This window comes from Bufo gargarizans, chromosome 2 (genome assembly GCF_014858855.1).
Source record: "Bufo gargarizans isolate SCDJY-AF-19 chromosome 2, ASM1485885v1, whole genome shotgun sequence".
Classification (NCBI taxonomy): Eukaryota; Metazoa; Chordata; class Amphibia; order Anura; family Bufonidae; genus Bufo; species Bufo gargarizans.
The window spans coordinates 17,983,888-18,002,458 of NC_058081.1; the positions used below are offsets into that span (position 1 = coordinate 17,983,888).

General features: G+C 43.3%; 1 protein-coding gene across 1 annotated transcript in view; it reads left to right on the forward strand.

The window, feature by feature from the left end:
• Window positions 1-843: 843 nt before the first annotated feature.
• The window catches only part of KCNAB3 (potassium voltage-gated channel subfamily A regulatory beta subunit 3), a 68,663-nt gene continuing 50,935 nt past the window's right edge, over window positions 844-18,571 (forward strand). The window contains exons 1-5 of the mRNA XM_044282733.1: window positions 844-921; window positions 1,736-2,036; window positions 14,989-15,032; window positions 18,107-18,144; window positions 18,286-18,365. Coding sequence (XP_044138668.1) covers window positions 1,816-2,036; window positions 14,989-15,032; window positions 18,107-18,144; window positions 18,286-18,365 — 383 coding nt within the window. The 5' untranslated portion in view covers window positions 844-921; window positions 1,736-1,815. The remainder of the gene's footprint in view (window positions 922-1,735; window positions 2,037-14,988; window positions 15,033-18,106; window positions 18,145-18,285; window positions 18,366-18,571) is intronic.

An 18,571-nucleotide genomic window follows, 5' to 3' on the forward strand; every position in this document is an offset into this window, starting at 1 on the left:
TCAGGGGGCTTGTCCTTTCTCAGGGGGCATGTCCTTTCTCAGGGGCGTGTGATTTCTGCTGCAGCTCTTTCCCTGTGACGGCCACAGCTTCTAACAGAAGATAGAGCTGGTGCTAGTTGAAAATGTAAAAGGGTTGTTTCCTCTACTGATGACTTATCCTCACACTCATTTAAAATCTTCAGTTGCATGCACTCAGTTTAAAGGGGTGACCGGTTTTCGATATTGATGACCTATCTTCAGCACAGGTCATCGATATCAGCAACCGGACACCCCTTTATTCTGAGCGCGTGCAACTCATGATTTCAACTGAGCATGTGCAACCACTATAATGGAATATTGTGGACAGAGAAATAAGGAACAGAACAAACAGCAGGTGGCGCCATACAGATACAATTTATTGAATAACTCAGTAGCTATACTAAAATTTTAATTCCATGCAATTACAAAAGTATGCAGGTCCAGGTTCTGGTTTGAGAAATATAGAATATTTTTCGTAGCACAACCTCTTTATCTTCTTGCAGAGCGTAATAGTCTATCATCTCCATACCTGGTGTCTTATGACCTGAAGAGCATCAGAGCCTGAACACTCTTCCTTACTTGATTATTGCTGGTTATAACTATCAATACTCGTCTCACCTTGTGTCTTACCACCACCTTGGCCTGGCACTTGGTGAGCATCATTCTTAATATTAATACTCGCTGTACCCTGGATCTTACCCCCACCATGGCGTGGTACCTGGACAGCATCATTGTCTTATCACCCTCCTTTACTTGGTTCTTGCAGGTCCTAACTATCAATACTTGCCTTACCCTGGATCTTACCACCGCATTGGCCTGGTACCTGCAGAGCATCATGGTCTTATCACCCTCCCTTACTAGGTTCTTGCAGAGTATCACTGTCTATACACCCACACACACCTGGTAGGTCACCACATGCAGACTACTAGTCTCTCTTCTTTGTTTTCCCCCTACCCTGCAGGTCCTATCATATCCTCAGCACTGCATGGTTTGTCCTAGTCTTCTCCTGGCATACACCTGCCCTGCACTTCTCTTCTGTCATAGATCTGCAGACAATTAGATGCTGCGGCCGACTACAGGCAGAGGTTGCTCAGCATCACCCCCACCACCAAGACCACCACCCTTCCTTCTCTTTTCCATGCGGGCCGAGTTAGTGTGTGCCTCATTAGCACTATGTGGGATTGTGTACATAAAGTCTATGCATCCAGAGTGCGAGTAGATTCAGTAGGAGGAGGAGGAGCTCCTATTAGCTGCATCAGTGCAGAGAGGGATGCGATAGAAACCGAGAGAGGAGCAGGGAGGGATGTGGAGTGCCCCCTGGATAACTGCAGAGCTGTCCCACCACTGCACGCAGAGCATCAGCTCTGCACTTCCTTCATCTCCTCAAGTCCTCTGTAGTCATCAGCCACCCCCTGGGATCCATACCACTCTACTCTCTGCCCAAACCCACGAAGCATCCTGACTCCCTCCATATCTCCTCCTGGACCACTCACTTTTTTGTCTTCCCCTTGTCCCATCCCCCTCATCCCTCCTCCCTTGTCTCTCTCCATCCCCCTCTCCATACCTCTCCTGTATCCAAACACATATTTCCCATTCAGCATCCACCTCTGTGTGGTCCTTCCTCGTCCTCCTCCTGGTCTTCTGACACTTCTCCTTCATTGTCCCTTCTCCATTCTTTTCTGCAGCTCCTGATCCCCCCTACCCCTTTCCTGGACAGGTTTGGACCCCTTGGCATCCGCAAAGCCCCCCATTACGTCAAATTGGCTCCCACCGTGCTTGTTCCCTCTCGCTCTCAATATGCAAGTTTCTTTTGCTTGCACAGAGCAGACATTAAGAAGTAGGACCAGTGAGGACCGTCTCTGCCCCACTCGCCCTTCTGGCGGGCCAAATGGGGGAAATGGGGGGCAGACGAAACAACGCACCCCCCCGCCGGAGACAAAAAACACTACTAAGCTGCTCCCCCTTCTCTCAAACATCCTGCGCGAGTCTACTGGTAAATCTACTGGCATGAAATACAGGTAAGAGCAACCCAACATCTATAAGGACGATCAGACACGATAAATCTATATGTCTATCTATCTATCTATCTATCTATCTATCTATCTCATATCTATCTATCTCATATCTATCTATCTATCTATCTATCTATCAGTCTATCTATCTATTATCTCCATATTATCTATCTATCTATCTATCTATCTATCTCATATCTATCTATCTATCTATCTATTATCTCCATATTATCTATCTATCTATTATCTCCATATTATCTATCTATCTATCTATCTCATATCTATCTATCTATCTATCTCATATCTATCTATCTATCTCATATCTATCTATCTATCCATAGCTGCCAACTGTCCCGAGCTTGCCAGGACTGTCCCTGATTGTTTCTAATATCTATCTATATATCTATCTATTATCTATCTATCTACCTAATGTCTATCTATCTCATATCTATTATCTATCTATCTATCTATCTATCTATCTATCTATCCATAGCTGCCAACTGTCCCGAGCTTGCCAGGACTGTCCCTGATTGTTTCTAATATCTATCTATCTATCTATCTATCTATCTACCTAATGTCTATCTATCTCATATCTATTTATCTATCTATCTATCTATACATCTTTCCATAGCTGCCAACTGTCCCGAGCTTGCCAGGATTGTCCCTGATTGTTTCTAATATCTATCTATCTATCTATCTATCTACCTAATATCTATCTATCTATCTATCTCATATCTATCTAATATCTATTTATCTGTAAGTCAGTTTGTCTATCTCATATCTGTCTATCTATATCTATCTATCTATCTATCTATCTGTCCCGAGCTTGCCAGGACTGTCCCTGATTGTTTCTAACATCTATCTATTATCTATCTATCTATCTACCTACCTAATGTCTATCTATCTCATATCTATTTATCTATCTAATATCTATTTATCTGTCAGTCAGTCTGTCTATCTCATATCTGTCTATCTATATATCTACTCTATCTAAATATCTATCTATCTCTCCATACGTCCATCTGTATATCCATCCACCTCCAGGAGCTTTTATGAACTTCCATTCTAAATCCATAGACATTGAGTTGTCCCCCTGTTGCTCTTCTGGGAAGGCTTTCTACAGGATTTTAGAAGGTATCTGTGGTAATTTTTGCCCATTCAACGAGGAGAGCATTTGTGAGGTCAGATACTAATGTTGGAGGACAGGCCATGGTTCCGAATCTCCGTTCTAGTTCATCCCAAAGTTGTTGCATGGGGTTGAGGTCAGGGCTATGAGCGGCAGGTCAGTTTCTTTCTCACCAGACTCCCCCAACCATGCCTTCATGGACCTTTGTGCACTGGGGCACAGTCATGCTGGAGCAGAAAAGGGCCTTCCTTAAACTGTTCCCACAAAGTTGTAAGCATGCAATTGTCCACAGTGTCTTGGTCTGCTGAACCATTAAGATTTCCCTTCACTGGCACTAAGGGGCCGATGCCGACCCCTGAAAAACATCCTTATAGCACCCTCAGGCACAATGAAGTCAGGTAGGCATTCACCAAACCCCAGCTCGTCCATCAGACCGCCAGAAAGAGAAGCGTGATTGGTCACTCCACAGAAAATGTGTCCCCTCTTCCAGAGATGAGTGTAGGCTGCTTTACACCACTCCATCCATCGCCTGGCATTATGCTTGGTGATGGAAGGCTTGGATGCAGCTGCTCAGCCATAGAAACTGATGCCAGGAAGCTCCCGGCACAGCACAGTTTTTGTGCTGATGTTAATGGCAGAGGAGGTCTGGACTCTGCAGTAATGGAGTCAGCAGAGTGACTTTTATGTGCTATGCTATGAGTGTGTGTGCCCCTTGCCCGTATTGCGGACCGCAAACATTGACTTAATGGATCTGCAATACACAAGATACGGAACGGTGAGGAGCAGAGGAACAGATCGGAAGCCCATAGAAGCAGTACGAAGCACTTCTGTGGAATTTCAATCCATGCCTCCCCACCGCAAAAAAGTAGAACACGTGTGCATGAGCCCTAACCCTCAGATATACATGACCTTTACCTCAAATATACTCAAGCTCTTCCAGATATATACCTGCACATTTACTGGGATATACCTGAGCACTTACTGAGATATATCTGAGCTTTTCCAGAGATATACCTGAGCTTTTCCAGAGACAGACTTGAGCATTTCCAGGGATATACCTGAGCTTTTTCTGAGATATACCTAAGCTTTTCATGAGATATACTCAATCTTTTCCAGAGATATACCTGAGCATTTACTGAAATATACCTGAACTTTTCCAGAGATATACCTGAACTTTTCCAGAGATATACCTATTCTTTTCCTAAGATATACCTGAGCTTTTCTTGCGATATACCTGAGCTTTTCCTGAGGTACACTTGAGTTAGACTTGAGATAGCTGTCCCAGAGACACATTAGTTAGTTCTGAGACACAAACCAGATTTACTTTTGATATATGCCTGAATTATTCCTGGAATACAACTCAGCTACTTGTGAGCTACACCTGGACTAGTCCTGGGATACACATCGTCCTGAGCTACTCCTCAGACACACCTGAACTATTCCTGAGATGTTCCTGAACTATTCCTGGGATACACATGAGCTGTTACTTAGATACATCTGTTACTGATGGTATACATCTGAGCAACTGCTGAGCTAAACTACAACGAGAGCAACTACAGATACACAGCTGAAATACAGGAAAGTATCTGCAAATACACTGCGGAGATACAGGAGAGCAACTACAGATACACTGCTAAGATACAGGAGAGCAACTGCAAATACACTGCTGAGATACAGGAGAGAAACTGCAGATACACTGCTGAGATACAGGAGAGCAACTGCAAATACACTGCTGAGATACAGGAGAGCAACTGCAGATACACTGCTGAGATACAGGAGAGCAACTGCAGATACACTGCTGAGATACAGGAGAGCAACTGCAGATACACTGCTGAGATACAGGAGAGAAACTGCAGATACACTGCTGAGATACAGGAGAGAAACTGCAGATACACTACTGAGATACAGGAGAGAAACTGCAGATACACTGCTGAGATACAGGAGAGAAACTACAGATATACTGCTGAGATACAGGATAGAACTGCAGATACACTGCTGAGATACAGGAGAGAAACTACAGATACACTAGCTGAGATACAGGAGAGAAACTGCAGATACACGGCTGAGATACAGGAGAGAAACTGCAGATACACTGCTGAGATACAGATACACTGCCTGAGATACAGGATAGAAACTGCAGATACACTGCTGAGATACAGGAGAGAAACTGCAGATACACTGCTGAGATACAGGATAGAAACTGCAGATACACTGCTGAGATACAGGAGAGAAACTGCAGATACACTGCTGAGATACAGGAGAGAAACTGCAGATACACTGCTGAGATACAGGAGAGAAACTGCAGATACACTGCTGAGATACAGGAGAGAAACTGCAGATACACTGCTGAGATACAGGAGAGAAACTGCAGATACACTGCTGAGATACAGGAGAGAAACTGCAGATACACTGCTGAGATACAGGATAGAAACTGCAGATACACTGCTGAGATACAGGAGAGAAACTGCAGATACACTGCTGAGATACAGGAGAGAACTGCAGATACACTGCTGAGATACAGGAGAGAAACTGCAGATACACTGCTGAGATACAGGAGAGAAACTGCAGATACACTGCTGAGATACAGGAGAGAAACTGCAGATACACTGCTGAGATACAGGAGAGAAACTGCAGATACACTGCTGAGATACAGGAGAGAAACTGCAGATACACTGCTGAGATACAGGAGAGAAACTGCAGATACACTGCTGAGATACAGGAGAGAAACTGCAGATGCACTGCGGAGATACAGGAGAGAAACTGCAGATGCACTACTGAGATACAGGAGAGAAACTGCAGATACACTGCTGAGATACAGGAGAGCAAATACAGATACACTGCTGAGATACAGGATAGAAACTGCAGATACACTGCTGAGATACAGGAGAGAAACTGCAGATACACTGCTGAGATACAGGATAGAAACTGCAGATACACTGCTGAGATACAGGAGAGCAACTGCAGATACACTGCTGAGATACAGGAGAGAAACTGCAGATACACTGCTGAGATACAGGAGAGAAACTGCAGATACACTGCTGAGATACAGGAGAGCAACTACAGATACACTGCTGAGATACAGGAGAGAAACTGCAGATACACTGCTGAGATACAGGAAAGAAACTGCAGATACACTGCTGAGATACAGGAGAGAAACTGCAGATACACTGCTGAGATGCAGGAGAGAAACTGCAGATACACTGCTGAGATACAGGAGAACAAATACAGATACACTGCTGAGATACAGGAGAGCAAATACAGATACACTGCTGAAATACAGCAAAGCAACTACAGATACACTGCTGAGATACACCAAACAACTGCAGATACACTGCTGAGATACACCAAACAACTGCAGATACACTGCTGAGATACACCAAACAACTGCAGATACACTGCTGAGATACCGTACCCTGCCTGTTGAGATTCCTCTAAGCTGCAGCTGAATAGTGCTGAGATACACCGGAATACTGCTGAGATACACCAGAATAGTGCTGAGATACACCGAAATACATCTTAGTTGTAGACACCTACAGGACTTCAGTATAAAGGTAGAACTAGCACTTGCTGGTAGGTAGGTGGGCACAGTTTGCTGAGTGGGTATAACTGGTCTGCGGACAGTTACTGAGTGGGCACAAATGCATTACTGTATAGTCACAATTTCTAGGTGGCACTTAGAAGTAGGTACATATGTTGTGTGGGCACAAGTCTATGGGCATACATTATGTGGAAGTATTTTATGAGCCGTTATTAGCTTTTATTACATTGGACAATCCCTTTGAAATAAGCAAAGCCTTCTGGGACTGAGGGGTCATGCACATGGCGGTACTACAACTAGTGGCTGACCAAACCCATTGGGGATCTGGCTTAGACCTGGGCAATAATACAGTCCATGATTGCATCAGTATGAGAATGAGTTAACCTATGAGGAGGGGGCCGGGGCTGCTATATGGCGGTGAATGGGGTTATATGGAGGTATACTGGTTATATGGTGATGATGTGTGAGATTACACAACAGTGTACTGTTTGTGTATGAGGATACATGCAGGAACACTGGTTGTATATGAGGGTATATGGCGGTATACAAGTCATGTTATAGTGTATGACCTTGCGTGGAGGTACAATCGTTGAACATGAGGTTACATGGAGGTTTACTAGTCGTATGTTGGTATATGAGGTTATATGGCGGTATACAGGTCATGTTATACTGTATGAGGTTATATGGAGGTATACTAGTTGTATACTGGTATATGAGGTTACAATAAGGTATACTGGTTGTATCTTGGTACATGAGGTTATATGGCGTTATACTGGTTATATGTTGGTATATGAGGTTATATGGCGGTATACAGGTCATGTTATACTGTATGAGGTTATATGGAGGTATACTAGTTGTATAATGGTATATGAGGTTACAATAAGGTATACTGGTTGTATGTTGGTACACGAGGTTATATGGCAGTATACTGGTTATATGTTGGTATATAAGGTTATATGGCAGTATACTGGTTATATGTTGGTATATGAGGTTATATGGCAGTATACAGGTCATGTTTATGTGTATAGGTTACATGGAGGTACAGTGGATGTATTGAGGTGGGTTGGATAAATGGAATGTGTAAGTGTATTCAGAACTACTGATCCATCATCCATACATGACTGGAGGTCTTCAGTACCGCACCATCCATCAGTAGTCAGTGTTGTCAGAGGTCCTGGCTGCCTCCTCCTCCATGGCGTGGTCTTAGCCGCCAGTCACCGTACAATCTCACTGATATATTACCTATCTGTCTTGTGATAAGCGTGGCCACACAATGTCACTTATTTATTACACAGCAGAGAGCCCACACGGCCGGGGTTTAACAACCATCACTTTAGGCTCACTCATCCTCTCCGACACACTGATTAACCCATTCATGACGCCACTATGGATGATCAAGGTTCAAATATCAAAAATCAAATATCAAAAATGGTCGTACCAGTCTTAAGAACCAAAACATTTGGCAACCAAATGCTTTCTGTCATTAGATATCGGTCCTTAACACAGCTTCTGAGATACTTCAGCCCACTATTCTTTGTAGAAGATCTTTATTTTTGTTTTTCCTTCATGAACTATGCGTTTCAGGCCATATCATCTTTATTGGCTTCTTGTCATGACTTTGTCTCTATAAAGATGTAGACTTATGTCTTGATCACAGTCTTGCTTCACAATCCGATAACACTTTAGTTAATAGCTTATTGCAGATGACTAATTATTGATCTCAGACCTTAGACCATTTCCATCCAAAATAAAATAAAAAATCCACAGGAAATTCATATATATGATATAAGCTCTTGGGTCGTCTTTTTTCTGCAAGCTCTTTGAAAAAAATGTGGTTAGAGCATCTCTTATTTAGAACAGTTCCTTCCTTCAGTTTTCTGATAGAGATAACAGGATGTGTCAGCCATCACAACGGCTATCGAGGTTGTCAACAATGTTCCTAACTCTCCTGAATGGTAAACCTGAAATTAAATGGCACTCTACCATAGGCGTGCGCAGCCTATTGCATTAGGGTGTGCACCCTAAAGCACAAACACACACGCCCCGCGCACGTGTGTATATATATATATATATATATATATATATATATATATATATATATGAAACCGGACAGCACTCCAGATAAAATAAAGTGGTTTATTCACCCATGTGGTGTAGGCAACGTTTCAGCTCATACAAAGAGCCTTTTTCAAGCAGCCTTTGTATGATCTGAAACGTTGCCTAAACTTTTCTTTAGAGTTTAAAGCAGTTTCAGCACTATAATAAATAATTTACTTACAAAAGAAGCTATTCAGTCGTCTGCTGTGCCGTCCCCTGCTTGCTTCCGCGGATCTTCCCCTCCTTTCAGTCTCTCCATAGTGCGCAGGTTGCACTGTTATGTGGATTGTGGGTGCACAGTGTTTATGTGGTCTGTGGTGACACAGTGTTATGGGTGGATCTGTGGGTGACACAGTGTTATGGGGGATCTGTGGGTGACACAGTGTTATGGGGGATCTGTGGGTGACACAGTGTTATGGGGGATCTGTGGGTGACACAGTGTTATGGGGGATCTGTGGGTGACACAGTGTTTGGGGGATCTGTGGGTGACACAGTGTTATGGGGGATCTGTGGGTGACACAGTGTTATGGGGGATCTGTGGGTGACACAGTGTTATGGGGGATCTGTGGGTACACAGTGTTATGGGGATATGTGGTGACACAGTGTTATGGGGGATCTGTGGGTGACACAGTGTTATGGGGAATATGTGGGTGAAACATTGTTATGGGGATATGTGGGTGACACATTGTTTATGGGGGATATGTGGGTGACACACTGTTATGGGGGATCTGTGGGTGACACATTGTTATGGGGGATCTGTGGGTGACACAGTGTTATGGTGGATCTGTGGGTGACACAGTGTTATGGAGGATCTGTGGGTGACACACTGTATGGGGGGCCTATGGATGACATATGACTGAGGAGGGCTATCAGGGGACATTATACAGGGGTAATTTAACTGAGGGGTATCAGGGTAAATTATGCAGGGGGTAATATAACTACGGGGTATCAGGGTACACTATACAGGGGTAATATAACAGAGGAGGGCTATCAAGGACATTATACAGGGGTAATATAAGTTATATTACCTCTGTATAATGTCCCCTGATAGCCCTCCTAAGTTATATTACCCCTGTATAATAATGTACACTGATACCCCTTAGTTATATTACCCCTGTATAATAATGTACACTGATACCCCTAAGGCTACTTTCACACTTGCGTTCGGGGTTCCGCTTGTGAGTTCCGTTTGAAGGCTCTCACAAGCGGCCCCGAACGCATCCGTACTGCCCTAATGCATTCTGAGTGGATGCGGATCCGCTCAGAATGCATAAGTCTGGCACAGTTTGGCCTCCGCTCCGCTCAGCAGGGTGTCCGCCTGGCCGTGTGGAGGCAAACGGATCCGTCCAGACTTACAATGTAAGTCAATGGGGACGGATCCGTTTGAGGTTAACAAATATGGCTCAATTTTCAAACGGATCCGTCCCCCATTGACTTTCAATGTAAAGTCTGGACGGATCCGTCTGAGCAACTTTCACACTTAGAATTTTTTCTAAAATATAATGCAGACGGATCTGTTCTGAACGGATCCATCGTCTGCATTATAGGAGCGGATCCGTCTGTGCAGACACCAGACGGATCCGCTCCAAACGCAAGTGTGAAAGTAGCCTTATTTATATTACCCCTGTATAATAATGTACACTGATACCCCTTAGTTATAATACCCCGCCCTGTATAATTTAACCTGATACCCCTCAGTTATATTATATAACTGAGGGGTATCAGGGTACATTATATAGGGCGGGGTAACATAACTAAGGGGTATCTATCAGGGTACATTATACAGGGGTAATATAAGTGAGCAGGGCTATCAGGGACATAATACAGGGGTGAGGGGTAAGATAAGTTATATTACCCCTGTAAAATGTCTGATAGTAGCCTAGCCCTCCTCAGTTATATGCCACTCATGTACCCTGATAACCCTAGTTATATTACCTCCTGTATAATTTACCCTGATATCCCTCAGATATATTATATAACTGAGGGATATCAGGGTAATACAGGCGACAACAGAGGATTCGTAGCACTGTGGGACGGGGGGGTAACATAACATGCTTCTTTTTTTATATGCCCTCACCTCACCAGCTAGCAGGCGAGCAGGCGGCCAGGCGCGCAGGGTACTAAGACGCAGCGTGACGTGACGTCAAATCAACCTGCGCCGCGCCGCGCCTCACAGCACGCACTCCCTCTCTGCCTCCGCCGGGTCCGGGACTCCGCCCCCTCCATTTGAATACTAGCCACCGCCCGCTGGCAGCCCACAGCCAGGTATTGTAAATTCATTGACAGTGTGGCGGGCGGCGGCAGCCAGCAAAACAGACAAGGGGAATCAGCTGGGGGGCAGTGCGCACGGAGGTGACGAACCTATTAGGGTGTGCCCAGGCACACCCGGCACACCCCGTGCGCACGCCTATGCACTCTACGCATCAATGCATAGCCAGGCAGATACATCCTTCCAGAGGTCTGTCTAGTTGACAGCCTTTGTATGTAGGATCTGCAATGGCCGTCACTTCTTGTCGACTTTAAAGGGAACTGGTAGAAAAAAGGTAAAAGCTCAGAGGATGTTCTAAGCCAAATTTTTGATTCCTTCAGTAATGACACATTATTGAAGGCAACAAAACCTCCCAACACCCCCACCATTTTTGATGGTAGGATGTATGATGTAGATTGGATGCAGCATTGGACTGGCACCCCAGAGAACCAAAGGGTCCTCCGGTGGGCCCAGGCTCTTAAAGGTCCAAGAGAGAAAACTCTATTTGAAGCTACTTTGGGAGACAGTCACTTACCACTAGAGTCTACTTCTTTGAAACAAAACCTAATAAACTTTATGGATCATATAGGGATTGGACCTCAAGAATAATTTCTTCTGGTGGACCCAAAGAACCCATTTTTCCATATGTGGCTGCAAACAATAATGTCCGTCTTAGATACTATTGGTATCCTACTTGTTTCTCTCCCATTAGTCCTATTTTTGTCCGAGCACTGAACTAAACTGAGGTTGGAGATGCTGCTGGTACTTGTTGACACCCCCAACTGGAGGAGGTAACTGCTAAGAACTCACTGCCAAGGCACCTACTGCAAACCGATGGGCCACCTATGTTATACGATGCAATGGGTCTACTAGAGCATGAGCCTTGCTTTTTACTGAGAATAGAGGGTTATCATCCAACGTGTGATGCTCTACACTTTGAATAAAGCGAGAGTCATCCCTTGCAATGGACTCCAAAATGATAACTCTTGGCTCAACCTAATAGAACACATGAAAATGGGTTATATAAAGTAGACAAATCCAAAAGGAGCTCGTTGGGCAAATGTGATGGCATGTCTATTCATTGAACACTCCAGTTAATACTATGTTCTGCCTAGTGTAGGTACTGAGAGGGGCGGAACATGACTCTCCACTTGTCTTGTTAATCCATGCATCATGCTCCTGCCAGGAGTGTACCTTTAAAAAATATGCCAACACCCTGAGATGTCTCATGTGAAATGTCTGATGTGAAGTGAGTATGGGTTATGCCTTGTGGAGTCCTATCTAGGTGGCCTCATTATTTTGCCGGGACTAGTGTTCAATAAACAGATGAATTATGACAGCAAGCACTAAATAAATAAGTACTGTAAAATGCAGTCTTTGAATATTTAACAGGGTGAACTCAATTCAGTAGAAGTATTAAACATAGACCACAAATTAAACAGACTCAGTCAAGATGAATTATAGGTATGAGATTATTATAGAGGGTGCTGAAAATGAGGAAAAATAACTGTGTTCTCCCAAATAAAGTAGCATCTGCAAAATGAGCCATTCTGTAACACAGGGGTACTATCTGTCCTTGAGGAGAGGGTGCCTTAATCGGTGTGAAGGGACTTATAGGTCATACATGCTCCTCTGGAATTCTAGGAAAGATAGTTCCCCCCAAATCCTGACTTAGGCCTCTTAACCAATTAAGCCAGTACTCTCTGCTCTGCACTGATGAGGGGCAATCCCCTGAAACAGCTGTTTGCAGATGAGGTGCTAGCTTACTTATTATCCAAGTCAAGTCTCAAGGTGTATTTAAAGGGTCGAACATTGACTTATAGGATAGCTACACCTTACATCTGGTGGCATCAGAGGCACGGGGTGCTTACGGGCTTACGGTGCCCCATATTGCAAGGAATTCACATTGCCAACAGCTTCCTTTAAGCCTAGGAGGCTAATCTACTACCACTCTCAGTCTGCTGATCTGATAGTGTAGCTATCTATCAATCAATCTATGTATTTTATATAGTGGTGCTTGAAAGTTTGCAAACCCTACAGAATTTTCTATATCTCTGCAGAAGTTTGACCTTAAACTACATCAGATATTCACACAAGTTCTAAAAGTAGATAAAGATACCCACATCAAACAAATGAGTCAAAAATATTAGACTTGGTGATTTATTTTATTGAGGAAAATGATCCAATATATAATGTTTGTGAGGGTCAAAAGTATGTGAACCTTTATTATTAGCAGATAATTTAAAGGTCTAATCTTCACAACACATGTTTGTGGAAGTGTATCATGGCACAAACAATGGAGATTTCTGAGGACCTCAGAAGAAGAGTTGTTGATGCTTATCATGCTGGAAAAGATTACAAAACCATCTCTGAAAAGTTTGGACTCCACCAATCCACAGTCAGAAAGATTGTGTACAAATGGAGGAAACTCAAGACCATTGTTAAATTAATCATTGATCCAATATCATGTCTGTGAGTGGCAAAAGTATGTGAACCTTTGCTTTCAGAATCTGGTGTGACTCAGCAATAACTGCAACTAAACGTTTCTGGTATTTGCTGATTAGTCTTGCACATTGGCTTGGAGGAATTTCAGCCCATTCCTCCATAAAAAAAAAAAGAGCTTCAGCTCTGTTATTTTAGAGGTTTCCAGGTTTTTGTATTTTTGGATTGCCCTTAAGGCTTTGTGTGTAAACCTAGATTCACCTGTTGAGGAATCAGTTGTGGGTTCTGTGGTGATATTGAGGTCTCCAACTATATTTTCTTAAGATTTAGCTCATGAACAGATTTCTTGACATTTTGCTTTAGAATGTGCCAGTATAATTCAGAATTCATTGTTCCATCAATGATGGCAAGCCGTCCTGACCCAGATGCAGCTAAACAGGCCCAAACCGTAATACTACTACCACTGTGTTTCACAGATGGGATTAGGATTTTATGATGGAATGCAGTGTTTTGGTTTCTCCAAACATAATGCTTCTCGTTTAAACCAAGAAGTTCTATTTTGGTATTATTTGTCCACAAAACATTGCTCCAATAGTCTTCCTGCTTGTCTAGATGAACTTTAGCAAACTGCAGATGAGCAGCAATGTCCTTTTTGTAGAGCAGCGGCTTTCTCCTTGCAATCCTGCCATGCACTCCATTGTTAAGTGTGCTGATGGGGGACTCATGAAAATGAACATTAGCTTATGTGAGAAATGCCTTTAGTTGCTTAAAGGTTACCTTGGGTTCATTTGCGACCTTGTGAGCTCTTACATGCCTTGTTTGATCTTTGTTAGTCAACCAGTCCTGGGGATGGTAATAATTGTCTTGCATTTTCTCCATTTGTACACAATGTGACTGTGGATTGGTGGTGGAGTTGAAACTTTTCAGAGATAGTTAGAGATGATTTTGTAACGTTCTCCAGCCTGATGAGCATCAACAGCTCTTCTTCTGATATCCTCAGAAATCTCATTTGTTAGTGCCATAATACACTTCCACAAACTTTTTGTGAAGATCAGACTTTGATAGATCCACATTCTTTAAATAAAACAGGTCACCCACTCACACCTGTTTGTCATTCCATTGATTGAAAACATCTGACTCCAATTTCACTTTCAAATTATTTTCTAATCCTAAAGATACTTTTACCACCCACAGAAATGTGATATTGGATCATATTCCTCAATAAATAAATTACCAAGCCTAATATTTTTGACTCATTTGTTTGATTTGGTTATCTTTATCTACTTTTAGGACTTGTGTGACATCTGAGTTTTAGGTCAAATTTATGAAGAAATATAAAAAATTCTGAAGGGTTCACAAACTCTCAAGCACCATTGTATCTATCCATTCATATGTTATCTATCTATCTATCTATCTATCTATCTATCTATCATCCATTTCATATCTATGTAATATTTATCTGTTTATATTGACTCCATATTAAAATAAAAATCTCTTTGTTCCACAGGAATCTAGGAAAGTCTGGATTACGTGTCTCCTGTTTAGGATTAGGTAAGTGTTTGTGTATAGACTGGAAATTAACCATGTTGTATTCAGGATATATGGATGGATTTGTTCCATGTTACATATGCCCTGGTAATGCCGAGCAAGTAAGGATGCAAATAAGCAATCTAAAGGGTTCAACAAGTTGTGCAACCAAGAGACTAGATATCAAGTTGCCTCTACCTTCTGAACTACTGTATAACTTTCCTATAGACCATAAAGACCAATTCCAGAGTAGAGTTGTATGCACTTCTTCAACATGTTTAGACATCATCTGTAAGCACTAATCCAATAGGAGCATGTACTAGTCCTAGACTTCAGAGTTTCTACTACTGCTAGGAAGACTCATGAAGCACCACCTTATATGGTCTTGCTGTGGTGGGAAACCAGTAGATGACATGACCCTCATCTCCAACCTTAAGGTTATTATACAATAGATTATCTGCCCATTTCCGCAAATTTTAGTGGGACTAGCTGACAATCCAATGTGTATGGGGAGCTTCCAACTTTCTTTCAACAAAGAGAAGGACATTAACCCATTAGTGACTGCCAATACGCCTTTTTATGGTGGTCACTAAAGGGCCTTAAGCTAGGTTGCCACCTAGTCTAAGTGCTGCGCAGGTCTCCCATGCAGCAAAGAGCAGTGGCTTGGCTCTCACATGGAAATCTGGGCTCCTACAGAAGGGCTGATCCTGGCCATTTAATCATTGGATGCCATGGTCAATAGTGACCACTGCACCTACGTAGTTTAGAGGGATAGGACTCCCTTTGTCTCCCGTAAGCACCCCATGACTGACATTGTGGGGTGCCAATGTCCTTGCAGTGTATCCCTATCAGGCTGCGCCTGTCTGAAGCAGCCTGATGGTGCCTGTCAGTGTAGCACTGACAGTGTAATACACTATTTTAGAAGTGATCAGAATATCGCCTGTTAAAGTCCCCTAGGAAATGGTTAAAAAAAGGTAACGTTTATATGCATGCATCCTTCCTGAATCTCATAATAATAATAACTGATTATCAGGGTCTTCGTACTGACTAGAATGCATCCATTTTCCTCCAAGCACTCTTCGAGATGATGTTCACCGACGTTATGCTACACCCGGGGGGAAATATTGACCCCTGAGGACTATATAACCCTGCTCCACCGAGCTTTATTATTTCTGTTTTGCTGAATGATGTGTTTTATGGTCGAACATAAATGTTGTGGCTCAGTAGGCCCCAACGTATGAATGATGGTATTCTTGGCAGGTGGAGCCCCCTCCCCATGAGCCGAGAACGTTTTATTTAATATGAACAGACAACATTCCATGACGGACCATAATAATTACTACTACTACTACTACTACTACAGGCATAGTCGCATTCTGGCTGCTCCAGTATTTCAATCTCTAGGATGCACAGTATTTCTTCAAACCTCGTTAGGTCCTACATCCACCATTTGTGTGGAAAGAAAAGTGTACTGAAAAATCAAGGTAGTCTTTATAGAGCACACCGTGACACTGGTAATAGGTCTGCCTCCAATTTAGTCTCTGGGCTTGAGATGAGTAGTTTGCAGGTTGGCACCTCTCCAGACATGCTCTCTCGTTTCATCTGACATCAGGTGAGAAGAGACAACTATATGCTGGGCAGTGCAAGTTGCAAGGCAGAGGTACAGCATCCTGCCAGTGTCGTGTATGGGTTGAATTATAATTAATAAGACACGTGCACGATGGGCATCATACGGTTGTCTGGGGAACTGTACTGCCCAGCGCGCAGTTTTGTCTATCCATGCCTGGTGTCAGATAAAGTGGGATAGTTATGCCTAGATTTAAAGACATTGGAGGCCAAAATGAGAAAATGGATTTCTCAGACATTGATGATATAGTTCAAGTTTATGTCCTCAATATCAAAGAGATGCAGGTGCCACCTCTTACAACCCCTCCGTTCTCCAGAACAGGGCCACCGAAGTGAAGGAGAGCACACTGCACATGCATGGCGTGCTCTCCACTGCTATGGGAGTTCTGAAAATAGCCGAGTGAGCACGACAGTCCCACAGCAGTGAATGGAAAGGTGGCCGTGCTTGCGCTGTCCTCTCTACATTCATAGCTCTGAGGCTTCTGAAAATAGTCGAATGCGCTCACTCAGCTATTTTCAGAACTCCAATAGCAGTGAACAGAGAGCATGCCAGGCACGTCCAGTGGGCTCTGCTTCACTTTGGAGAATGAAGTGGGAAATTGATTAAATATCCTTGCTATATGCCATCAATGTCTAAGATAAGACAACCTTTCATAGTTTAAAGCTGCCCATGTGCAATTTTCCCAATTCTGGCCCTAGTTTAAAAAATATATGCAAATATACATGGTTGGCCGAAGCTACAAGTGTATGGCATGATCATTTTTTTGCTTTTTTTTATTCTGCCATGTCGATGGTAAGATTGTTTATAGGAATTAAACTATGACCATTGATTGGTAATTTTTTGGCCAATTATAGTCATATGTGTCTTGGGCAAACACAGCTTCGAAGTAGGGAATATCTTGATGTAAGAATCTGCACAAACGCTTATTTTCAGGACTTGCCTCATCTCTGTTTTGGGTATAAATCTCAGAAGCAATGACTGTGGTTCGGGAGGGTGAGGACTGTTGGAACACAGGAATCAGGCACCAGACTGAAAACACCTAGATGCTTAGCTGAGTCGGGAGGTATAGATGTCGGGCGACAGCTTTGGAAGGTGTATGATCACCTTAAGAGGGTCCTCTATTATGTGCCATTTATATCGTTAGCGCCCCCTTTTGGGGCAGAGGGGCCTTTGTGTCCACTGATGCAACAGTATCTGGGTGCATCTGCAACTTCTGCAGCCCTTTAACCAAAACAAGTCTCAAGATTATCACAATTTGACAGAAAACCTGAAACAGGAGTTGCCCGGGGGAAAACGAGAGAGGGAAATGGTCCAACACGCAGATAAATATGGAGCTGATCTGAGGTACCTGTGCTCTACAGATTGAAATGTAAGCTGCAGTGTCACGTCATGCATGCTCTCCTGTATATAATATTCCTAAACTTCTAGCACCGAATGTTTACTAACCATCCCTCTCACCTTCTGTCTGTAGGGACCTGGGTAACGTTTGGATCTCAGATTTCAGAGGAGGTAAGGAAAGCAGATGGAGAGGGAGGTGACTGGTAAAGATGGATAGGTCAGCAGGGGGATGGGGCAGGTGTGAGACATATGGAAGGGGCTGGAGAACAAGGGCTGAGTTTGCTGACACCCGTCTCTTTTATTTTCCACCAGGTTGCAGAAAATCTCATGACTATTGCCTACGAACATGGGGTCAATCTGTTTGACACTGCAGAGGTGTATGCGGCTGGCAGGTGAGCAGAGGGTGCTGGAAGGAAAGTGAATATAGAAAGCTTGAAGGGTCACCAACCCTACAGTCTGCAGCCACATATGAATGTAAATGTTTCAGGAGGTTCTTGGTACTGAAGATCTGTCACCCGTAGTGGTTATGAGAGCATCATATATCTCATAACAACAAAGAATAGTTGTATTCATCTGCATGAAAGTGAGAATAAGATGA